Source organism: Myripristis murdjan, chromosome 10 (genome assembly GCF_902150065.1).
Source record: "Myripristis murdjan chromosome 10, fMyrMur1.1, whole genome shotgun sequence".
NCBI classification, from domain to species: Eukaryota; Metazoa; Chordata; class Actinopteri; order Holocentriformes; family Holocentridae; genus Myripristis; species Myripristis murdjan.
The window spans coordinates 12,280,010-12,306,663 of NC_043989.1; the positions used below are offsets into that span (position 1 = coordinate 12,280,010).

At 38.8% G+C, this 26,654-nt stretch overlaps 1 protein-coding gene across 5 annotated transcripts in view; it reads left to right on the forward strand.

Annotated features, from left to right (window-relative positions):
* diaph2 (diaphanous-related formin 2) overlaps positions 1–26,654 on the forward strand; it is a 415,888-nt gene that overhangs the window by 264,798 nt on the left and 124,436 nt on the right. For all 5 annotated transcript variants that reach the window (XM_030062123.1, XM_030062125.1, XM_030062126.1 and 2 more), the window contains one exon: positions 10,043–10,172. In XM_030062123.1, the coding sequence (XP_029917983.1) occupies positions 10,043–10,172 (130 nt within the window). The remainder of the gene's footprint in view (positions 1–10,042; positions 10,173–26,654) is intronic.

Here is a 26,654-nt window from a genome sequence, read left to right on the forward strand (position 1 = left end):
AAATGTTGATAGTCTATGTGTCAGCGTAACATCATGTGGCATCATTTATCTCCCAGCATTCAACCAGCAACACACAAAGGGCCTGCTTCAGACCCGGACTTTTGCACTACAAGACTGTTTTAATTCTGGACTGCTCACCTTTACATTGTTATATAGACTCTTAAAGGAATAGTTCACCCATTTTGAAAGAAAAGAGAAGCTGATGTTATTTCATTTAGCGCTTAAGTGGTATGTGAGGCATTAGTGATGCCATCCTCCTCTATGCTGGATTCTTTCTGGATGCTGCCAGTTCTAACTATAAGCTGCCTGTCAGTGTTTAGATAGGCCCCCATTAGCATTCTTAAAAAAATAAATAAATACTTAAAAAAAACACCTAAATCCAGTTAAGCTATTAAGTAAACAAAGTTTGAGTAAGGTTGTGTGTAGTAGGGATTTTGTAGCTGAAATGAAGTTAAAAAAAAAAAGAAGAAGAAGAAGAACAGCCTTTTTTCCAAGCATTTTTTCATTAATGATTATTTCTGTATGCCTAGTCCTCTATTTGTGCTGTTCCTTTGTTGCTACGGTGGCTCACAAGGACAGAAACACCTCACCTTTTCATCATTGTGTCTATGTATTTTCCAAAGGAATTACAGCTGGCTCAATAGTTCTCCAACCTCTCTATGTTACCAGAATACCCAAAGCATCAGCTGGACTTTGTCATATAGGCAGATGGAAGAGAGTGTTGTGGACTGCTGTCCAAATATGATGTATCTGCATGGAACTGTGGCTTCCCTCTCAAATTGGTTACTGTATGTGTATGTTGACTTGCGTTAGCGAGTCTGACCCAAATATTTTGAGTTTTGATAGCTGTATAAACTTGTAATAGCTGGGATATGTGCATGTAGTTGCAAAAATAAGTTTGAATCAATCAAACTGATTGAGGAAAAATGTTTTTAATGATTGCTGAATTTACTGGTAAATCTGCTTTCATAACCTGTGCAGACTTACCAGGGGCGCCGAGAATATCTGCACCAGTCCTCCAGGCAGCATATCACCCATTTTTTCCACCCATCTCAGTTTCGTAATGAGAGAGTGGTCACATAGTTAAGGAAACTCCAGCACTGCTGTAATCAGTTTGTCCTCAAAATACATGGTGCAGCAGGTGCCAAGATGGGGAAAACAAAAATTACGCACTGACAAAAAGGAAATTTAATAAAGCACACTAAATCACTATGAGAATGATTTTGTTAAAGATTCTGATGAGCATCAACACTAGCTTAGTCACCGGTATCACTGTCATCTTCAAGGTCATGTTGGAAATGACCAGGAGCGATCCCATGCAGGGTTTACATTGCCACCTTAGCCACCATGAACAACAGCCTCCAGTGAAGAATTCTGCACAGCCACTGTCACAATTAAAAGTGATGAGACATGCACCCATAAACACAGCAGATTAACTCATTTACTTATGCTCATTTGTACAAAAACATATGCACCGATATGAATTAACAGGTGCAGATAAGTTAACACAGCATGCAGACGTGAAACAAATAAAATGCTTCAGAAGTTATCTTTTTTATTATTTAGTAGTTTAAATAGTTTTTCCCACTATTATATTATTATTAATATTATTAGTAGTGGTAGTAATATTTGTAGTAATAGCATTCTTCACACACTTGACCCTGTAGTGTGTGCTGCAGTGATCTTGTCGCTTTTATGAGACAAAACAAGAAATCCACATACTAATAAATGGCACAGATGTCAAATTAGATATTAACTGTTCAGTTGGGTTGTTACTGTCTTATTTTTCACTTCTGTTTCATTGGCCTTGGGATAAACAGGAAATAAATAAGGAGGGGGGAGTATGTGACAAAGTCAGTATTATTATGTCAGTATAATTCACCTCGGTATGCTAATAGGCTTGCAATTTTGTTACCCTGGATAATTGTAATGACTGACTAATCAAATGGAGCCACATGGTTTCACCAGTAGACCCATGGTAGTCAATATATGCCCTTGGCATGCTCCTTCTCCTTCCCTGTGTGGGCCTCGTGTTGGTCCAGGTTAAAGAGTCTAGACACCTCCTGAACTCATTAACACATCTTTACAAAAAAAAAAAAAAAAAAAAAAAAAAAAATCACAACCCTGTGGTTAATCCACAACACAGGGCGTGCTTCCTGCATCCTCATGTAACTTCGGTATGCAAGCAGTTTAGCTGATATGACAGTAATTAATTTAGAAGAAATTAAGATAAGTAATTATAATTAAGGTATTTACCATTCCCAATTCCCCGACAGTGGACAGGGTTCCTCCACCCTTTCCATTTCCCCTTTTTTATGTAACATATTGCTAACACGAGTAACTAGGGAAACTTTTTACATGTAGTAATGACACTTTAGTGTATAACAATAAACAAAACAAGATTAAGATGCATGAAATTAAACTGTGATTATCCAATGTGAGCACATACTTGATCACTGTGTAATGACGCTGTCTGTATTTTTGTGTTGAATTTTGTGTTGTGTCTGAATTTCTTGTGTGTGTGTGTGTGTGTGTGCGCGCGCGCAAGTGCATATGTGCAGGCACGTCCAACTGTGGCCTGTGTATGGCTAGGATATTGTTGGTATGAGCACACAGACATGGGTTGTGCTAATTAGCTCTCCCAGCATGCCATTCCAACAGTATGGTTATCACGGTGGGGAATGAATATGGAACAAGTAATGCACTGAAGTGGAGACATTGCTATACACACACACACACACACACACACACACACACACACAGACTTGGCAAGCACATTGTGCTTTTATTCAGACTTCACTGCCTCACTGTTTTTCTGATGTTTCATCCTCATGGGCGGGGCATCAAATCAGCAGGAGTTTTGGAGCCTTTTTGTGTGTGTGTGTGTGTGTGTGTGTGTGTGTGTGTGTGTGTGTGTGTGTGTGTGTGTGTGTGTGTGTGTGTGCATTTTGGTTGCATGCTCCAGTGCACCAGGTCTCATATTTTATTGTATTTCTTCCACATATACTCATGTCCCTCATGTGATGATAGAGATTGACAGTTATTGGTCATTTTTGGCATACTTAGTGAATTGCTGCCTATTAAGTTAAAAAGGGGTCTCTATTTTTTGTGTGGGTATGTACACCTGGAAGGATATTAACAGAATAGGGAGTTATCACTTCTGGCTCAGGTCTGCAAGTGACCATGGCCAGTGGAATCATTGAGGACATTTAACTATTTACAAATAATGGTATACAACACCTGGGCTAGAAAATTAAGATACCTAATATATGTTTTTTTTTTTTTTTTAGTGTGTGTGTGTGTGTGTGTGTGTGTGTGTGTGTGTGTGTGTGTGTGTGTGTGTGTGTGTGTGTGTGTGTGTGTGTGTGTGTGTGTGTGTATTTATTTGATGGTTCCAATAATGAAGTCTGTCGACACTGTCACTGTTAATTTCGTTCTATTCAGTGAATAGTTTTATTTTTAGTCTTTCTATTGCTGTGTCATCAGCAAATCTGATAATGTGGCAGTTTGATTATTGACTTCTGAATTGTTCAGTGTTTAAGTTGAAGAGTACTAGGGATATGCTACTGCCTTTTGGAACTCCTGTGTAAGTAGTGAAGGGGAAAAAGCGAACGCTAACTCGGCTGTCTGGGTGCATCCTGGGTGAAAATAGTCTAATAATGTTACTATTCTAGTAGCTTCTATATCCATGTGTTTTTTCACCATGATGTGCGGTTTGATTGTATTCAATGCAGAAGATGATTACATGTAGTTACACGCTGTATATTTGTGTGTACCCTCCACTACATTTCAGGAATTGGGTTTAAAGAATTGGACACTGTGCAACTTGAAATATGACGATAAACCTAAATAGACATTTTCGCTTTAACATCATAGTGATTTTCAATCATGTACCTTAGTCCCTTGGGGTTAGCTCTCTTTTGTTCTAAATATTCTCATGTAACCAAAAGGCTGTATTAACTACAACTCAAAAAATAGTAGTAACTGCCAATTAAATATGTCAGGATCAGAGGAAAATTGCCAGTTTTCTTTCTGTTTTGTAGGTAGCAAACAGTCCCATATAAGGCTGTGTTCTGAGCACTTGTGGGGTCCATGGATATTAATATATTTTAATGACCTGAGCTATAAATATCTTATAAGACTCCTGAATTAAATTCTTCAGAGAGGCTGATGATGAGCTTGGAAATGTGATTTAATTGTTGCACTGATACATGCAACAACAAGGCCCTTAGAGCTTTCCCTTTTTTCAAACCCTCCACGAATTTAAAAGCACAGGGTATATTTTTGTGGGTTTCTTGTATTCATGTTAAGTCCCTCTAAGTTGAAAGATGTGCCTGTCTGTTCACTTGTGTTACAGAAATAAGCATCTACATAGTTGTCTGTATAAAGATACTATCATTTGTTAATGTCTAATATGCTGTGTAAAATGTAGGTGTTGAGTTCACTCTGTCCGTTCTTGTATTGAATGTGAAATTTTTAATTGAGACTCAAAAAAGATCTTGATTTTATCGGGTTGTCAGAATCAGAATAAGAATCATTTATTGATTCCCAAGTACAATCACTTATACAAGGAACTTTTCTTTACTTTGGTGGGTTGGTGCCAAAAATCACTAAATAGAAACGATAAAATAAAGTAAAATAAAGCAAAAGAGAATTAGCCAGGTAATAGGAAAAAAGAAAGGTAATAAAAAGGAAATGGTAAAAGACGTAAAATAAGGGATACTAAACTAATAAAGTGAGTGTGCTCAGCTCAGGAGAGTAGTTTTGTAGAATCACTGTCACGTTGTTGCACAATCCCTCATTAACATAGAAATAGATTCCTTCACCATTTGCTTTGCGCTAGAGTTCGGTGACTTGGTCCGACCGAATCAGCCGAGAGCTGGCAGAGTCTGATACAGATCCAGCCACCATGTCTCATTGAGGCACAAAACAGGAGATAGCACCAGTAAAAGAACTTGGTCCATTTTGTTGCATGGCGATCACACTTTGGAAAGGAGTATTCTTTGGCGGTGTTTGCAATCCATGCTGTGGCAAGTGCACCAGGGCTCCAGCACACTTTTGTCTCCTCTGGCGTTTTGATGCTCGTCCGAGAGCAAGAGACCCTGTGGCTAAAATATCCAGTAAATCCACCGATGTAGGGAGACATGCAGGGAGTAAATCTGCTGGAGTTGTTTCCTTGATGTTCAACAGTTCTTTCCTTGAGTAAACAATCGGTGTGGCATTGCAAAACCTAACTAAAAAAGCTTACAAAAGAACAAACGGTGCACCAACACACCAAGACTCCATACCGTGGCACCATCTTGAGAAGCATCTTGTCAAGGCGCTGTTTTGTACCACTTCCTGCGAAGGGTAATTTAAAGTCAGCGAAGTGAGAGCAGTGAGAGATCGGTGCAGATCCCTTGGGGAACCATAAAGGAAACAGGGGGCAAGCAGCTGCAGAGAATGAACGGGTTAGTTTGACAGCTTAAATAGACCGCCTAATTGGTGATGGCAGTACTCAAGCTCAGCTGACATATCAGCTGATGCAGAGTGCAGCACCATTCAAGTCGCCTGCCTGAACTAGCAATACAGGCTTTGCATCAATTCTGATACACTGAAAGCTGGGAAAATAGCAAGCGTAAAATAAACTTATGGAGGCCGACTACAGGACTGTCACTTTATTAATAATAATTTAAAATATAGCCACAAGCTGCAGTGTACATGATCCAAGAACAACAGGCTGCCTTTAACTTACAATGTCCTTCAGAAGAATTTGAAAACATGCCACATGCATAAACTGGCACGTTATTGGCAAGTAAGACTTGACCACCTGGGGATTTGAACCCTGGGCCTCAGTATCCCTCTCTGCATCAGAGAAGGTGACTTACTGACTGCAGCACTGGGGCGGCGTGTTTTCCTCACACCTCGCCACAACTTGAGGCAATTAAATCACATGTGCCAGATGGAGGCATTTTTGTTGCCTTAAACTGGAAATGTTTAGAACAGTCAAAATGTTGGTGATAAAATTGTGAAGAAAAAAAAAAAAAAAATCACACATCTACTTGTTTCGACTGTGTTGTCAGTTTCATCCAACACTGAGCAAAAAAGAAAAACAAATTGCGTATGTGACAGTTTGCTTCTGCATCGTTTACGTTCCTTCATAACAGGGAAACAAACAGTAGAGATTAAAAAACAGCCCTATACAACACACAATTAATTGGTCCAAAGAAATGGCATCAGACAGCATGTGCAAAATAAGCTAGGTGTGCATTCAGATCTACATCAAAATATAATGGCTCATAATAAAAATACAGTAAAGTAAAACAGTTAGTGAAAGGCTTTGTCCATTTTGGCTAATAAAATCTCTGCGCCATTTATTATGTGACTCGCCTGCAGCATTTAAGTTCTGCTGTGGATTACCCACAATGCCATACACTTTACACCTAGTACTCATATAGTACAAAGTCTAGCAAGGTATTGAATATCACTGCAAACGCACTATTTGACCGCAAACACAATTTGAAACACTTGATTTCTCTCTAGGACCTAAAAGGATTTTTCCAGAGTGTGAATTCTTTGAAAAACAAGACTTAATAAGCCATGCCCACTTAAATCAATCAGAATCAAATTTTATGCATCGACTGGGAAATTAACCCAGATTATGTATGTGGAATTTTGTACAAATCCAGTCAGCCGTTTACATGATATCAACTTTTAACTTGTAGCAGCCCTGAGTGATGAAACCCAACACGCTTGGATGCATGAGCTTAGTGAGCACTCCTGAGCAGGTGTCAAACTTCAAATTGTTATGTTAGTACATTCATGAATGATGGCAAGTTTTGTAAAATTAGCCTCATCTTGTAATTTTTAAAGTGAATTTTGGGAAAAGGTTTACAATGTACCAAATTCATTGCCAGTTGCTCAAAATTTGCTAAAAAAAAAAAAAAAAAAACCGCCTACATGGATTGATTTGTCTCAACCCACAGGATCTAGGGGGAAAAATTCTCTCCAAAACTTGCAGTTCAAATGTTATAGGCCCAACGGAAACGTTTCATTGTAATGTTAATTGATGTTTTTTTTCCCCTTTTTTCTGTTTTATTATGTCAATTGGTGTTTTCCCTTTTTTTTCCATTTTATTATTTCAATTATTTCAATTATTATTTCATTTTTTTTTTTCCCGATTAGTCTTACTGATTAGTCAGATTTCAACCTGTCTGCCAGGTTTGAATGCTGTGCCTACTGCACCTGTTTCTGAGATCCAGCTTCTTGCAGTGGAGACTAAGAAAGGAAGAAAAATAATTCTGAGCGATTGTAAGAGGGCTCCAGCACCTTCAGTGCTTGGATGCCTAAATAAGAGAGGCCGGTCTCAAAATAGCAGGTGGTTTGACCTGTTGTATCATCTATGCTGAAGCTAACCAGCAGGTGTTTGAGTTGGATAAAGTATGAAAGAGCAGTTTGATCAAACTTGAGATAACTGATAATATTATTAAAGACATCCACCAGCCTATAGTCTAAAGTACAGCTCACTTCCAAAACAGACAGACACACACACACACACACACACACACACACACACACATTCACAATCTGCATCCAAAGTGTCAAATCAAAGGCAGAAAATGACTTCGGCCTCAGGACTGTCCTTGTAGAGCTACATGGATTTATTGAAAATGATTGATGTGGTTTAAGTCATAGATCGTTCTGTTTTTCGAGTAATATTTCACAGATGTACATCCTTATTCCTGGAATGTCTTATCCTCATGCTTTAGTATAGTCTTTCCCACAGTCCAAATGACTTTGAATAGATAAATACCTGCATAGAGCAATTGCTGAATTATGTTTTTTTAATGGACTAATCAATTTCCTGGATTTTCAAATTGAGGTTTGCCACAATTCATCCAACCCAGGGAGAATCACTGTTTCACGGTTCCCGTGAAGGAATCCTAGACTCTGTGAAAAGAGATACACGGCCCCTTTAGGTTAAAGGTTTTATTGATCACTACATTTTTTTTTAATAGATAATTATCTTGCCAGGATGTGCAGATTAATACATTGGAATCATTTGCATAGCCAGCTGAGAGATAATTTTCCTCAGCATACATATCATTGTTATTGTAGTAATTCTTGATCATCAGAATCCCACCAGAGGATGGGCATAATGTTTCAGTAAGAGTTACTACCGTTCACTGGATGTGTAAAGAAAAACAGCTGAGATGATGAGTCGCCTGTGGTAATTGTACTAGTCAATTCATGACTTGTACTCACCTCATTGTTCACTTGAGGCTCCTTGCATTAATGCAGGCCCTCATAATGATTTTCCTGTTTCTGTTTGGATTAACATGTCTAAAAAATATATAATTTCAACAAATCAGCTGTGGGAATAACTGCGGGCTAACAATCTAATTGCTAAATGCAACTACAGCTCTTTCCACGGATCAGGGTCAGAGGCTATCGGGGTGCCCCTATTGCATCAAAACAATGGACACTGGGTTATAAAAATGTTTTTGGGCAAAAAAATCTTGAGTGAATCTTGTGCTCAATTTAATACAACACTGCTACGATGTTAAATGATAATTATTTGTAGAAATGAACATCAATATAGCTGTAAGTGTCCCGTTTTCTCAGCAGACAAGGTCCCCCTCATCCCTCCCAGCCTGTAAAACACTGTAACACACAGTATATGTACTGTAGCACACAGCCCCAGTCACAAGATATGTTGCATGGAGGTGTGCCAGAAGTTGAAAATTTGGCATGGTTGTTCGAGAGATTAGGGTTATTTTCACAACTGTTGGTGCTTGCTAGCAGGTGAATTTGCTGTGCCTGGCAAAGCCTAGCTCAGAGACATGTAAGTGATCACTCCTTCATCTCCTCTCCCTCATGTTTGCCTGCCAAATCAGCCATACTGAAGTTAAGTCTTGCCAGAAAACATTATGTGGAAGCAAAGGTGAGGAGGTCAGCCAACCCCAATGTCCTTTCAACTACTGCCCGTTTTATATTTTCATTTTTAAGTGAAATTATTGAGACATGAAGGAAACTATAAAGAACAAGGTTCATTTCACCAAAGTAACAGTATGTAGACTTCCTAACCCTAGAAATCTGACATTGACTTGATCAGGATATGGTAATGGAAATGGTAACATATCATATGGTAACGTACAAATGATACAAATTTGAGAACAGACATGGATACTGTGGATAAGAATTATTGACATACTCAAGCAAGCATAAGGTTACTGATTTCAGAAGTAGTCAAATGTACCAAAAGCCCACAAAAACCTACTCAGTTACAGTGAAAGAAACTTAATGGATTACTTCCACCCTTGCATATTGTTCTGTTATGCCCTCCTATTGAAAATGCATTTACTGTGTTCTCCTAAATTTAAGTATATCTTCCTGTTTGTTGTAACATGTTGTATTTCTTGTCATTAATGTTTTACATGAAGAACCTTGTATATCAGTAATGATTGATAGCTGCTGTGATGGCAGCTGGACATTGTGATGACAAGTTTTCTTTAGAACTGTTACTTTGTGTCAGTTTGAATTACATTGATTTTACTTTTTTTTTTTTTTTTTTTTTTCACTTATTTTGAGTTTAAGCCAGGTGCCAGCATGTTTGCACCCACAACTTTGCAACACCATTAACAAACAGTTTCTGTTTTCTCTAGCTGCCGCTGTGGTAAATACAAGAAAGATCAAAGAAGGCTTATTAATGACTGTCAGAATTTCAAAAATGGATTTGAATGAATTTGAAAAGTAAAAGAGATTGTCAAAAGTTGCCACACCTGTTTGGAAAGAAGGCCATTAAGTATGAGGTCAACTGTGTGGGCACTGACTGCTTACTAAGGTTTCTACATAAAACTACATGAAGAGGAGTCATTTTGGCCTGCAACTCTTTGCACTACTAGGAAGTGAGGCTCTAGCACACTTCAAACAAACACTGACTGACTCCACGCAAAGATAATAAACATATTATTTCAGTGTTTTAGAGTGAATTTCATCTTTAGACATTCCTTGAAAGCTTTCACATGTTGAAACTGATCCATTAATTCCTTTTGTTTTATAGCTACGAGACACTAAATCCGTCGATCACAATATGACACTTCTTCATTTCCTGGCTGAGAGGTGTGAGGACAAGTACCCAGAGATTTTGAGGTTCCCAGATGAACTGGAGCATGTCGAGAATGCCAGTAAAGGTATGTCTGCCTTTCTGTCTTTTTCCCTCTAAAGTGCAATGTCCACAGGAAGCAGGCCGGCAGCATCATGTCAGTGTCATGGAAAATTCTGTGGTGATAATGTCCACCAGATATGGGAGGGGCAGATCAGCTGGGCTCGCAGTCCAGGCCCATGTACGTAGCTATATCAGGCAAAACAAGACCAGCAATTTAAAACAAAAGTGAAAGGCTGATCAGAGACATGGATCACAGGTTGAATGACAGTTCATAAATAACAGATCACCCCACATCAAACATCTTTAGATAGATGCCATTCATTTTTTTATTTATTTATTTATTTTTTAAAATTTATTTATTGCAAGTAAAGACATAGTGGGCTGCAGAGCGAACGACACACTTTGCACTCTCTTCTTCAAGTTTGTTTGCTCTCTCTGTAACAACAGGTATCACAACAGAGAAAACAACAGAGAGTGAAAATTATTTATTTATTCATTCATTTATTTATTTTCTTTTCTGGTAGTAGTTTATCTTATTTATTTGTACTTTCATTTGTGTTATTTTTTTCCCCTCATAAGCTGCGGCTGCTTATTGACACATGAAATGTTGCGATCGCATTTATTATTTTAGCAAGTGAACAAATAAATAAATAACCTTTTGCTTTTCTGCATAGTAGTGTTTGAATGGCAAACATTTAGAGGCTTTAGCTGTCATAAGTTTATGTCAGCTCATTTAATTGAATAAGGAGTTGAGACTCACATCCACTCAGTGGTTCTCAAGTATTGAAAAAGAGCCTCTCAGGTCTGTTTGGGGGTCACACATGATTGTCTTCTCAAATTTTGGTATCATTCCAGGTCTTTGAGGTTAGATCTATGTTCGTGATTTTTTAATCCTGCCTGTCAATTCTTCTGTTCTTGTTTTCTATATAATTTTGCTGTGGCAATTACTCATTAATTACCAGGCACCTTCTCCAGTCCTTTAGGGCTTGGTTTCCCTCACCTTTTAAGAAAAATCACTCTTTTTTTCTTACATATGTAAAATGTGTATCATGTAATTCAGAGGCATTTTATAGTGGTATCATATGGAAAACAACTGAATTAGTAATGAAGTCATATTAGATGTTGTCTCTGAGTTAAAAAAGAATGGACAAATAACCTGTATGTAGCAACTCTTATACAAAAGTAGCCACTTTGTGCCTAACTGATACTGATGAGAAAGCCTAAGCTCCTGAAATCCTGGATTTATGTAGTGCATGAGGAGAAGACCATCCCTACACACATGGATCCCGCCGGGCCATGTGATCTACTAGATGTCATTCTGCATAGTGTGAATTACTATTTACAGCATGTTTTTATTAGTTTATGTGACAGATATTTCCGGTCTTCTAGGTACACCAACTTATCAGTGTATTTCATTCTGTGATGACAGCTGGCCGTCTCTCATTGTGTCAGGAATAGAGCTGTTTGTCTGACCGTGCGGTCTCCTGGCTGTCAATAAACTAATTCCACTCTAATTCCATTCTCAAGTATTTGGTTGAATCCCCGGAGGCTTATTTACTTTGTTAGTCACGTAATTGGTTATTTAATCTAATTCAACAAATTATGTGCTTGACTGAGGCTGCCAGCCATTGTATATGTGGACTGAGTAGTCTTTATGTATATAGCTGGATGTCTTGAATATATGTACAAATTGCGAATGTCATCAACTGTTAACTATCATTCGCTCAAGAGAGATGTCAGTTAATTGACTGAGATCACTAAGTAGCCGCCTTTTTTCAGAAATCCTTGGGAATGACTTAAAGGGTAAGGATGCTAAGAATACAAATTACGACAAGTACTGCAGTGCTTCCCCCATTTTATTTTTCATCACATACACTTAAGATTGGTGGTTGTTCAATCAGATAAGAGTGAGCTGAAGTTTTGAAGTCATTTACGTTTTGATAGGGAGTGCTGACACTCCCATAGATGTGCAGAGCTGCATTCAAGACAGAGTTACCCGTTTCAGAATAGAGCTGTGTTCTTAGTTTTAAACATACAATTTCATCTCATCTGTTTTCTTCACTTTGTACCATTAGAAAACTCTTTTGATGCCACTTCCCCTGTGCTATTGTTTTCTCTCCATCTGTGGTGTGTTAAGCATGGGGAATCAGCAAAGGTGAAATCTCCTCTGTCTTGCCTTGCAAAATTCATTTTATCTCGCTCATTTTGAGGCAGATCACATAGAAAAAAAGTGATGGCAGGCCATGCACTGGCCCAATTCCTGTCTCAGAAAAGCTTTTACTCTCTTGTAGAACACTGTTTTTTCCCTTCCATAAATAATTTTAGTCTCTCACCTACCCTCAACCCCTGCTGTCTTTATCTTCTGACCCAACAACTTGTTGGAATCAAAGTGCTCAGTGACTTTTAGGATGCTGCTTTATTCCATCTTATCCCTGTCTTCCTCCTTCAAAGAAAGTCCTGTTTCAGAAGGACATGTAGAGGGATGTTGGAAGCCGCACGGTGCTCTTCTCTTAACTTCTGTAGCATCCCGTTCCTCCTCCTTTCATAGAGCCAATTATAAGAAAGAGTTTTAGTATAGGAGGAAAAAAAATATTCTATTATAAGTTGATACAATCAGCCACAGTTTCACCAAAAGAAGCTCTATCCTCTTGTTGATGAAGAAAAAACGAGTGAATAAAAAAAAAAACACCACATTTTGTTGTGTTGCCTTAGAGAGGAAGCTCCATGTGACCAAACCGTAGCACAGCCTGTGGCCCAAGCATGTGATTTCTGATTGTTGCGTCAAGAGCCTGTAGGGGGGAGGGGCTGGCCTGTTGGAAAGCTGAAAATTACATGGGGATTCGGATGTAATCACAACGCTGTCGACAGAGGTTGGAACATGTACACGTAATATACCTCATTGATAAGTGCAATCAGGTCTGGCTGATTTCCCTAAGAAATCACAAGTTTCCTTGCCTTGATTGGTTGCCTCAGAGTTTGACTCCCCAAGTCTTTCTCAACTCCACACAGAAATTGGACTTGTCACCTTTCTATTGTCTGGATGCATGAATGCTTTTTACTTGAAGATATTACACAGTGTCAAAATGGTTATACTAATTTCAATAAGTCCTAGTGTACATGACGAAATATCACTCACCGTTAACTTCATTAGTGAGCATTACACCTTGGGTTAAGTAGCCTACTGTTGCCTTTGCTGGTAATGGTTACTGGAGGCAATAAGAACCCTTTTTTAGACATGTCTGTGCACTCTAGTTAGATCAGTTAGTGCAGGTGTCTTTTCTGCCTTTTGATTTACCCCTACATATTGGAGAATAGATAGATAGATAGATAGGACTTTATTGTCATTATACAGATTGTATAACGAAATTAGTTTAAGTTACATCCCGTCCAAGAAACACAAAAAATCATCAGCATTTTCACCCCTAGATAGATAGATAGATAGATAGATTTACTTTATTGATCACAAACTGGGGAATTCCCGTTACAGCAGCATCAATACAAACATAAAGTAAAATTAAGAAGTATATACAATAACGACTAAATATATACAATAAAGACTAACCCAAGAATATGAGATGTGAAATGTGAAATATACAGATGGTAATAAATATAAATATGAAATATACAGATGGTATTGTATGGCAGAGTTAGCATGAAACCAAGTGGCAGAACCCGATGCCCGGTACTGGGATTCAGGAACTATCACACTTGATTCGGCCCCTTATGGAATCACCACTTCCCCTCCAGTCAGTATGAAAAACAGTGTGAATGTATATTATGAATGTATATTATGTATCTATGTATATTAACCCTAATGAAACAATGAAATTTTGCTTGACAACTTGCCCCCACTTTTTTCCAGTGACTATTATGATCAATGTGTCATTTTCCCCAAATACCCGTATGTTGTTGTAGCAAGGGACCTTATTATCATTATCTAATTTTAAGGACTCTGATATGCATAGTTATACATTTCTAAGACAGTTAAGCATGAATGTGCTAAACGGCTGAGGTATATTTAAGTCCTTTCCTTTGACAACCTAAATTGACCCAATACTCATGATTATTCCTTATATTACCTCAGAAAGCAGCATGCCTATAGACTAGCTTCAGAGCTGTGGGGAGTGTCCTCGTGCAGCTAGAGGTCAGCAGTAACTGAGCCAAGTCCAGCACACAGTGTAGTCCCCTTAGGAGACTTTTCTCTCCAAGGATTCAGCCACCATCAAAGCCTACCTATATCAAGGTCAATGCTAATTAAAATCCACAGGATTACCCAAGGAGGTAGGCCAACAATCTGCTGATGCTCAAGGTGGGACTGGGACAAGGGGAATGGCAATGGTTTTTATGTTTTTATTTATTTAATTGTTCCGTTAATAGTTGCATTTTTAGCTTGTGTATGTTTTGAATACTTGGATATTGTAATGACCAGTTTCTGCAAGACATATGCTATAAGGACAGTAAGAGTTTAGTGCAGGCTAAAAGCTGACCTAACCAAGTATGACGTATTTTGTTAGAGTTTTTGTTATGTTCTCTTTTTGACTCAGAACGTGACCTTTTCAGCTTAATGCTACTGCTTGTCCTGGTTGTTGCACTCACTTGTTTCATGGATTCGACCATTGTGAATTCTCAGAGGCAGCACAGGGAGTAAGAAAGTAACTGGAGGAGCTTGAGTCCGGCACAAATTTTTGCAACACTACAGAAGACTTGAATCATTATTTCTCAAAAAGTTTATATAAGCACACATTAATTTCAGGATTGTTAGTAGGTTCTGAGCGCACATGTGCAGGTTTAACTATCTGAATGTTGGTTAGTGTAAAAATATTAAGCAAAATGATAAAACAGTGTCATTTATTTGCACACTCAATCCAGTAACATTATAAAGAGTAGCACAGTTGCAGAGTTATTGAATAATCTTAACAAGTCATAAAGACAGTCATCATTCAGGATTCATATTGATACTAAATGTATCGACATAGAAAATATTTATAAATTAATTTCTCATAGGCAAAGAGGCAAGTAAAGAATAAATTACATATGTTACTGTGTGAAATATATTACATATTGTTAACCCATCAATTGTTTATTCCCAACCAAAACTGTATCAAAGATATATGGTTTTAAAGGCAATACCAGCAGAAATATTTGAAAAGGAGAAAAGATTTTGATCCATAATACTGATAGGAAGGTCAAGGAAGCTCAGCTTACAGTGAAGAAATGCACCAAATCCTTAGTGTGCACATCTCAATCTACATAAGACCCATGTTACTTTGGACTGTTTAAAATGGGACTAAAGCGATAAATATTCATATCTATCATTGAATAATTCTGTTATCTAAATATATGTATTATCTAGAGGAAGAATTAAAAAAATTTATATATATTTCATCTAGTAGTGTGACTAATGCTAATTATTTTTTGTTTTGTTTTGTTTTTTTCACATGAATATGAACTCATCTGACATTAATACTTCACTGATCTAAATATGTGAGACCTTTTGACCCGTTGTGACAAACAGCAGTCATTAATAAATTGAGAGTGCTGGCTTAGTGCAAGTACGGTGAATTAGTCTCTTTTTTGTTGGTAATTTAAGGAGTGGCACCAAGGGATGTATATGCCATTTGCCTGATTGCTCTAACCTTATGCCACAACAATAGACATTGATTAGCATGCAATCAAACAGTCCTTTGTTGCAATGGGAACAGCGGCAGCTTCAAATTTGGTCTTGTCTGCCAGAAAATGATCATTGATGAAGCCGTGTTTAACTAATTTTTTTATACAAATTGTACAATATATTTAAAAAAAAAAAAAAAAAAAAAAAAAAAAAAAAAACAGAACTAAGAAAAAATGTGAACAAACATTGCAATAGAAAAAAAAAATCAATGTTACTCTGGATCGATGACATGCCTTTCAACATAATACTTAACAGTACCTTGCCTTTGCTTCTTTTTGTCTGGTTTCCTTGAGCACCTTGAGGGTCTTTTCAGGGTCAGTGACTGTTTCATCTCATTACTTTATTCTGTACTTGTGGTTTTTAGTCCTGTGCAGAGTGAACAAAACAAAAATGGGTCACATAAAATTAACTGTAGAAAACAACCCGATGTATTCCCATCCAAACCTATTATAAATACATTGCCAGAGAAGTCCACAAAACTTTGTATGCTGTCTCAGCCTTTCATGAAGGTAGCCATGTTAACTTTTATATCTGTGACTATTCTCAGCAGGCCATGAAATGGAAAGAACAGATGATTATTTTGAAAACCGACACGGTGAGTGATTCTGACTATCACCTGCCAGTTAGCTGCACCCTACAAGAAGCCCAAATTTAAGACTGTGTCTATGATCCATTAGAAACCCAAATTCATTAGTTTACCATCTATATTTAATGCTACAATTATAGAACATGAGATATCACTGAATCACAGAGCATATAAGAAATCCAGCTTAAGTTTAAATGAATAAATGTTGAGTCGTGGAACTTTTTTTTTTTTTTTTTAAATTTCATCTTTATATGTTGTGATTGATCTCACCCTTATTGTCTTTCAAGAAAACACTCATCCAGATACATTAGGTGATTCTTGAAGATCAGATTTCACTGCCGCTGTCTTACAAAGTTCCATTTTCTGAGGAGAGAAAGGTGCAAACCTTTCCCATAAAAAAGGTTGGTCAGTCTTGCCCTTAAATCAGACTAAGTAAAGAAATTATTGCTCAGCTTTTCCTCTGAAAAGCTTTAACTGAAATTATTACCACATGAATATGAGACAAGGACAAAACTTTGACAGTTTTTTTTTTTTTTTTTTTTTTTTTTTGCACCAAGCACCTAGGCTGTTTCTCCAGTCAGTGAGGAGCGCATTGTGTCTCAGGACTCAGTTTATTTGCAAAGGGCTGCAGCTTGGGCAGAGAGGCAGGTCAATGCATTGTGCCTTACTCTGACCTCATCTTCCCCAGTGCTGGGCCCACCCACCTGTTTCGAGTAGGCTGCAGTGGGATTTTACATTCCCCACCACCATGTTGTGTGTTCGCCAAACACAGCTGCTAGTGTGCGTGTATGATAATTAAAGATTGATGATTTCCCTTGGGCACTGCCAGTGAAGGAATAAAGATCCGAACTTCCTTTCCAATGCCTCAGTAAAGGGAACATAAAAACCAAAAACAGACATTATTAGTTAAGCTTTAAATGAGGCTGAGCTGAATATTGCAACTGGTACCAGAGTAGTCTATCTATCTATCTATCTATCTATCTATGTACTACTCAGCTAATCTATCTATATCTATATTTTTCTATTTTTTTTTCTTCTAAAATTGTACAGTTGGGTAGTGAGCCGATAGTCATTTGAAATGTAGTCTTTCAGCCAGTATTTTCATACCCCTGACCTCATCTTAATAGCAACGGCAAAGCCTTGAGAGAAGTGTCACTGGCCAATTTGCCTTGTTAAATCTCCCCCAGAGATGAATATGCGGGGCCTGACAATGGAAGCTGAGTCTGTGTGGTGATTCCACTCAATCAGTGGTGCACTGACAATCCGTCTTGACAATCCGGGAAAAGAGGAAATATGACACAAATGTTCTCATAAATCTATTTAGTATAAGGCATAGCCAAGGGCAAAGTACTTTGGAGCCTGTGAGAGAGAAAATGGAGAGTGAGGAAAAAAAAGTTTAACTCTGAGGATATTAATACCGCTGTGAATATATCTATTATCCACATTCATTTTCAAGGCACTGCAGCATAATAAAGCAGTGCCCATTTCCCATTTAAACTCCGAGCAGTACTTGGCTCTGGGCTGTATTACGTAGACAAAATGCCTTTCTGGATGGGGTGGAACACAGAGAAGATCATTTGTCTTTCAGTTTGAATGGAGTCGCAGGGAATCATGGGGTTCAGAAGAAATTCTCTCATGCCATTCCAGGGAGACTGTCTCACTGAAGTCAGCTACGTAGAGGCTTGAGGAAAGATGGGCATATTTCAAACCACGCACTTAAACAAAGGATTGGTGCAATCACCGGATGAGTGTTTATTTTGCTTTAGAAATCTGGTGGTTATTGAATGAAATTCAAGATTACAAAAATTAAGCTGACATTCAAGTTTCAGTTTCCTGCGTTTTGTAATATGTATAAATCAATATGCTTGGCTTCACTCACAGGAATCTTTGTCTTTTTCTTTCATTCATTCATTCTTTCTTTCTTTCTTTCTTTCTTTCTTTCTTTCTTTCTTTCTCTTTTTTTCTGACTGTCTCTCTCTCTGATTAATAGCATTGTTGAGACAGTGGAAGTAAGCAGAATAAATCCACAAGTCTGAGCAAAGAGGTCTGCTTTAGTAACGCTGAAGTACACATACAGTAGCATGTTACTTTTCTCAGCAGATAGTGATAGAAAGTTACTTTTCATAGCACTAGCATTGTAATGTAACAGGTTACATTGAAAGCAGCCGTTCCCACCATTTGTTATAACTTTCTAACTTAACTGTCATATGATAGCAGAAAAAAAGAGGGCAACTTAACTGTAACGGTTGACAAAGTTTGTCACACCAAAATGCTGTCTTTCTTGTCATGACGGTAGTTCATTGTTGACTGGGAATGCACAGTTACCACATTCAAAATGAAAGACATACAACAGCAAATTTTAGTTGTTGTGGAAGAATCAACTCACCTTTGCCAGTGAATATTTTAAATGGAAAAGGGACTACCCAGAGAACAAGCCACCTCAATTTTAGTGACCTCTTGACATTTCCTCTTGTGTCACCTTCAGGCCAAAATGTACAAATTCCATTCTCCCACTTCTTGAATTCCCCTCACATGTACCAAGCTAGCACCAGTGGCACTTGTGTAAATAAAAGATGCAGATGTATTAAAAAAAAAAAAAAATACTGCACAGTTGCACCCAAAAACATCTTACACATAAATACTGATTAGAATGCAGATAAATAATGTCCCCGAATATGAAAATGATTAGGAGTGGAACCTCCTTTTGAAAATCTGCCCATTAGGTTGGCATGGTGTCCCACCATAGCTCAGGATATCTACAAATTAATTAGAAACATGTCAAATAAGGGCAGCTATTGAAGTCAGATTGATGAAACCACAGAACATTCGACACAGAGAACCGCAGACACATTATTCTGAAGTCTGTATAATTTAGCTTAAAAAATAATCATGCAGAGTTTTAACATATTTCTTATAGTGCTAATAATTTTTGAAGGGTCAGCCCCTTTTATACAAGTCTGCCGAGACAATAGCCTTTTTTGCAGCATGTTTCTCTCAATTATATGTTGCTCAGTACATCTTGTTGACAGATGTAGAGGAAGCAAATGAAACCCCTATTTGTAGTTTGTTCTACTTTGCCCTAAAACGTTCCAGCTGTCACACCTGAGAAGTGCATTTTCCTTCCAGATCAATCCATAGAGATGTGCCCTATATTCCACTCCACATTTGTCATCCCCCCCAAAATGTGTCCCTTATCCATTTTTTATATATCTGCATGTGAAATGTGCCTGCATCTAAAGAAAATATACAATTTTTTTAGGTTTTTGGGTTCATAGGAAGTTGTTCCGAGTTTACTTTAAGTGACTAATGAAAGTAGTCACTATTCCCTTCATTTCCCTCTGTGGAATGGATGCACAGCGTGGTAACAGATATCAAGAAACATGATTTAGCAGTCATTCTACATTCATGTATTTTATCATGTATTTTATATGATATGTTTATCATGTTTTGATCAGATTAATTTCCCACAGAAAAATGTAATTAACTTTTTGCTATCTTAGAAAAAATTGTGGAACTTGATGTTAACTCTAGTTTGAAACAGCACCTGGCAAAGCAACCATTTAATTATTTATCCTGCCATCCTATCAAACTCTCACAGATTGGCAATACTTTCCAGTATTTTCAAACACATTTTTTCCCCATTAGACTTGTAATGGTTTCCAGTATAACAGTTGGATTTTGATCCTTTACTCACCATGATGTGTGCTGTGGTTTGACAATGATTAAATCACAGTACACCCACCTATAGACATTACTACACCACTGGCCTCACTGTTACTATAGTAATCAACAGACTCAGGCACTCGAAGCCCATTTGTACTACTCAGCTAATGAAAGATAACAGAGGACAGAGTATATACAACACTACTTTGAGAGCATGGGCTCTAGTTTCCCGGCGCAGCGCGGGGTGGCGCAGTGAGGCGAACCCCGCGCAGAGCTAGTTTCGACCGGCGAAATGGCAGAGGCGGACAGTTTCCAAGTTTCGCAGACGGACTTACGCCGAGATGGGAGTGGCAGCGCAGCGGGGGGAGGTGCCGACAGATTCAGCTTGGTGCAGTGACAGTTTCGTGCCAAAAGGCTTCGCCAAGGTGCGCCAAAAGCTCGCCATCTGAAACCACGTCTACTTTCAGCGCAAGGCGGAGCGGAGCTGGCGCAGTGGAAGTTTGGCTGCCTGGCACACATCACCAAAACCTCACAATCAGCATAAACGGTGCCAATCTCCTTTGATCTGACATCAGTTGTGACGGGACAGTTGATATGGAGATATATGTATGTGCTGATTGTGATCGTAGCATTGAATAGTGTTTTTTTCGGTATTTATTGCATCGTTCATGTGCCTGACATTCCGGAAGCCTGCCTGTGAGGTTTTGGTGACGTGTCCGCACTGCTCGCCGGTCTCCGCTCCGCGCCTGTCTCCTGGGCTCCGCTCCGCCTGCAGCAGTAGACCTCCTTGTCTATTGTGTAAACTTTCATTACGCCTTCGCGCAGCGCATTTTAAAGGCGAGGACAGGGGGTCATTTGATTGGTTAAATGTGAATCGGCTGTGTCAAACCCACTCCACGCCTTCTCTCCTCCCTTGCGCCAGTAGGAGGAACGGCAGAGTACTTGCGCCACCGAGAACGGCGTGCCAAACTTGGAAAATCCGCCTGGCCACACCCAGTTGGCGAAGCGCATCTGCGCTACGCCCCCGCCTCGCCTGGTCTGCGAAACTAGAGCCCCATGTGTGAAAGTTACAGACTGCAAACTGATCCTTTTTGAGCTCTCAGTTTGCTTAAAATAGGCTTTGCTGAAATCAGTTTTTGTTGTAATTTTGTTGTACCTTTTTGTTTAGCATTGTACAGGGTCCCTCACAAATGAACAAATAAGCATATACCTGAATCGATAAATCCATACAGGTATATGTCTACATATTTTACAAAAGCTGCCTTATGCCATGTTCATGGAGCCCAAAATTGTGTTTTATTCCTAAAGCCCTGACAAAGACCTTCAGTGGTGGAAACATGTTGGCTTTTTAAATGATGTAGCCACTGCAATAAAGGCTTTTTAATATTTATTTCCTCGTTGTCACATTTCCTGATATTTGGAGTGCCTGGATCGCCCTCTTAAGTGCTCTGTTTTCCCCATTTTCAAGAACACCTGGCACTCTGTTTGGTTTGGCCAGTCAACTTTTATTTATTTATTTATTTATTTATTTTTTATTTATTGAAATCATGGTTACTCAGCTTAAATGTTGTTCAAGATGATTTTTTTTTTCAGCTAACTGTATAGTTTAATCAACATCATTGATACATGGATGTGTCAATACCTAGGCACCAAGCAGACTTTTTTTTCTGTTGGAGAATTCATTATTTATACATTAAAGCAATCTGGCAAAGAGTACTTGTATTATTGAGTGTGCAGTGCTCAGTGAAAACACTATGACAGCCTGTCATTTTGGAATCCTGAGTCCCAGATTTCCGTTTGAGTTGACTGGACATTGTGTGAGTTTCTGCTCATGTAAATTGACATTACTGAAAGGATTATTCAGAAGTTAATTAAGGCTATCGATAACCAAAGAAAGGTAATTGCTAGCTTTGAAAAACAAGCTCACCAGCCTTTTTTGGCTAAAAAAAAAAAATATGCTAATTCTATAGTGACAAAAATAAAAACTTTCAAAGCCTGTTACATCCTCAGTGTTGTACAGTATTCTTATTCCACTCTTCACAAGAGGGGATTGAAATTTAGAGCACAAATTACCTGGAAGTGTGATCTCCTTTGCTTGCCTATAAAGCTCTCTTATTAACTGCTTTGAAGGAGACCTGTGCTGCTCCATTTAATCTAAGCTTATGATCTCCACCATTTTTTTTTCTTGTAAATGTAATGCTTATTTTTTCCTATTAATTTGAATTATTGAGAGACTGAGTCTCTATTTCACAATCTCAGGTTTACAGCAATGCCTAGCACATTCAGCTTTACACTACTGAGATATCATAGTATGAGGGAAAAGGGGTGACTGTAAAAAGATGTGGAAATCAGTGGCGTTCCCATCCTCGCTAATGTAGTGCTTGGTGTAAGCTCTACTATGAAGTGAACAGCTGTGGCTACAAAGCCACAATCAGCCCACTGTAGGTAGATAATACCACAATCAATCGGCTACCAAGTCATTATTGTATGTTATCGACAGATGAACATTGCACACTGAAAAGGCTCAATGCTGAGTTAAAACATGTTTCCTTAGATGGCATGATTGAAAACACATAACTACTAGAAAAAAATGGTCTCTAATTTTGAAGTGTTATGGATATCCACCACTAGCTTCATAGGTGCAGAGGAAACTACAGGTAATGTGTGAGTGTGTGCTGTTTAGCAAAGTAATTATCCGTCTATCTATCTATCTATCTATCTATCTATCTATATTTGTAACTGTAATTCTGTGATTTTTTTGGGTGAAATTTGAGGCAAGAAGCAAAAGTATTAAAGTATTTTTGTGCATTTTTAAGTAAACTCCAATTTACACATTTTGTTCTGGAAACAAAATTTTTGGCTACTTAAGTCAGCATTATAATGGGGAGTTTATGTTGTTGTGTTGTAGTCAGTTTATGTTGTTGTCATGTAAACATATAAATCATGTTAAGAGATTTTTCTTCCCTCACGTTGAATATTTGTGGCACTATTGTACACATTTTAATATAGCAATGAGAACTGAGAAAGCTTTTCGTTTAAGGAGCCAAGCTTAACGCCAAGGTGTGGCTTTGTCAAAAACTGCAAAAACAAGTTGCCCACCCCACAGAGCAGCTATTGCTGGGTTTTAACGCCTAACTCTTAACTAACGCTACTGTTATGAAAACAGGTCCCAATGTTACAGATAGATGACCAGTAGTAAGTTTGCTAGTCGACTAGTCAACTGTTCTGTGAAACCCTTATCACAGAATGGTGGTTGAGAAAGACAGTGCTGAGATCCTGTTCTGGTCAGACATTTGGACATTGTGGGGATAGACAAGACACTGAAAACAGCAGTTGTCATGCATGAAGCGATTCCTAGTGGCAGCACTATCAAGAGGAGGAAATGTGATAAGGCTGAGAAGTACCAGGGACTGAAAGAGGACCTGGAGAAAATGTGAGGGTCCTTGCGAGCTGGGAGAATGGCTCCAACAGATTCCAGGAACAACTGAGATCTCAAGATAAATAAGGATAAAGGATCAAAAAATAGTCACCAAATGGCCACTTTCATATGACAAATTTTTTTTTTTTTTCTTCACATCAGCATAACATGAACTGCACTTATCCATTAGTCATCCCATCAGTGTCACAGTGGCTAGAATTGGAAGCAGTCTCCTCATCTGTGGTTTTAAGGTGTACTCATCTGTGGACCCCGGACCTGATTCTCCAGAGCAGGGTGTCCTGTTGGGATCAGCGAGGCTGGCAGTGTAAATGGACAGACTGTCATGAGGAATATCAGGAGTCGGAAACAGACCTGTCTAGCTCTGCCAACCCAGGATGAGTGATGAGCTCTTGAGATTTTTTTTTTTTTTTCCCACTTCATGTTGGATAGGCAGTTCATTGTGAGACATTCTCTCTCTCTCTCTCTCTCTCTCTCTCTCTCTCTCTCTCTCTCTCTCTCTCTCTCTCTCTCTCTCTCTCTCTCTCTCTCTCTCTCTCCCTCTCTCTCTCTCTCTCTCTCTCTCTTTGTCTCTTGCCTTTCTGCCCATCTTTCTCTTCCTCCCCATCTCTCTCTCTCTAGCTCTGGTTCCTTACATCACCACTTTACCCAGCCAGTATAAACTCAGACAAAGACGGACACATGCAGGGAGTCCAGCAGCCCTGGTTAGCATCGGGCTCCAGTCCGTGACAGCAGATTTTTATGAGAGTTGACAATGGGACCAGGAATGAGAATAATGCTGTTTGCCAGGCTAGAAATTCAGCCTGTCACAGTAGACCACTTGCCATGCTGGGAGCGTTCCATGGGTTGAGGTGGACAAGGAAGCTCCATTTCAAATGCATCTGAGTTTTTCTCTTCTATCACTACCTGATGACTGGAACCAATCCCTGCAGATTAAAATGATCCCAGCAATTTCAGAGGTAATAATTACCTTATAGGCAAAAGAACCACTACAACAGCAGGCATGGACAGCCTGAACTGAGGTTATTCTGTAAGCACTAAGAATAGTCCAAACTTTTTAAGCATTGCCAGATATTTCCACATCAGATTATGTGCTCAGATGCATAATTTGATGTGCTTATTTTTGTAACTTGAAGTGTTATTTGCAGCTAAAGTGGAAAATTTTCAGTAATTGTTTTCTTGAACTATTTATGGAATAAGTAGGCAGTAAAACTGTGTATGACTTCTTGATCTTAATGTCGCTTTTGACACAGTGGATCGCAGAATTGACATTGGCCAGCATCTCTGGCAGTGCCCTCCAGTGGTTCTTTTCAGACGATACTCAGCTGTACTTATCCTTCAAACCATCTGAGTTGTCAAAGTTATCTTCCCTGCCTAAGTGCCTTGCTGTGGTTAAGGATTTGATGGCAGAAAATTCTCTTCAGCTCAACTCGGAACGGAAATGTCACTATAGGCCTTGAGCTCATTTATGGCCAAGTTCTGTCTTCTCTTGGCACTCTAGCTCAGCCTGTTGTCCCCACTGCTAAAAACTTTGGAGTTATTTTACACCAACCATCTTCTAACAATCTTACGATCTACAAAAAGACTATGGTAAAGCAGTTTTTAATATGCCTTAATTGGCCAAAACTTGATTGCAAGGCTTCTGTTTGTCCAAAATGCACAGACGATTTGAAGGGTGCTCTGTAAATTATTATTGTTATTATTATCATTATTATTAGTAGTAGTGGTATTAGTAGTAGTAGTAGTAGAATTATTAGTATTATTAGTATTATTATAAAGCAAAAAAAGAATAAATACATAAGTACATATAATAGAGCACTTAGAGGTGTGCATAAATACCCTTACAAAAATATGTGAAATCCCATGCTTTTTGTACATCTGTTGATTTTCATATTTGAACATGTGAAAATGACTTTTTCACCTGGTAATTGTCCTTGCATGTGAAATTATTCGTGAGATATGTGGGTGTTGGTGGGAATGGAGAGCTCGTTAATGTAAATTTTCACATCTGAAGTGAAAAACCGACACATGATGACGAGAATACAATCTGGGGGGGGAAAAAACGACTAAATGAGAGCCCACATGTGAAAACCAATATGCGTCCAAAAAGCATGTACCCTTTCAACTGTGACATTTTTGCAGTGGTAAATGTTTGAATGTTGGTATTAAACATCACTTTGGCTAGTAAAGTAGTCTAATCAAACAAACAAACAATCAAAAATATAATAAAATAAAATGAAAAATAAATAAATAAAATTTGACAAGAAGCTGACTGGGAATACTCACTGGTATAATATCCTTGTCAAAGGAGGAGATAGAGGCCACTGATATCAAGGCAAGGAAGATCCTCACAAAAGCATGGAGGGTTTCACCCCAAGTCCAGCACGTTGAGGCTGTACACAAAGCGGAAAGAGGGAGGCCAAGGACTGGTAAGGATCAAAGCCACCATTCCGGATGAAACAACAAAGATCCAGGGATGCATCAGAAAGATAGCCCCCAGTGATGACCTCTGGAGTGAATACCTCAGGCAACAGAAGCCCAATGAGGAGGAGGTGGAGGAGGAGGAGGAAGAGGAAAAGGGGCTATCACAGAGGGACAAGCCCTTGCATGGCATGTTCCACCGACAGATCGTAGAAGTGGCTGATATCGAGAAAACATACCAGTGGCTGGAGAAGGCTGGACTGAAAGACAGCACAGAGGCACTGATCACGACAGCACAAGAATAGGCCCCAGGTCCCCAGGTCCCAGGGTCAAAATGGAAGACACCTCCAAAGGTGTTTGAGAACGACAGAGCCAAGATCCTGTGGGACTTCCAGATCCAGATGGATAAGCTGATGGTGGCTAATCAACCAGTAGTCATGGTGGTCGACAAACAGCAGAGGAAAGCAGTAGTGATAGATGTAGCGATCCCGAGTGACAGCAACATCAGGATGAAGGAACACAAGAGGCTCAACAAATACCAAGGGCTCAGAGAGGAGCTAGAGAAGATGTGGGGAGTGAAGACAACAGTGGTGCCAGTGGTAATCGGAGCTCGCAGGGCTGTGACCCCCAAACTGGGAGAGTGGCTCCAGCCGATTCCACGAACAACATCTGAGATCTCTGTTCAGAACAGCACAATCTTTCATGTTTTATAACATATATAATTTTTGAC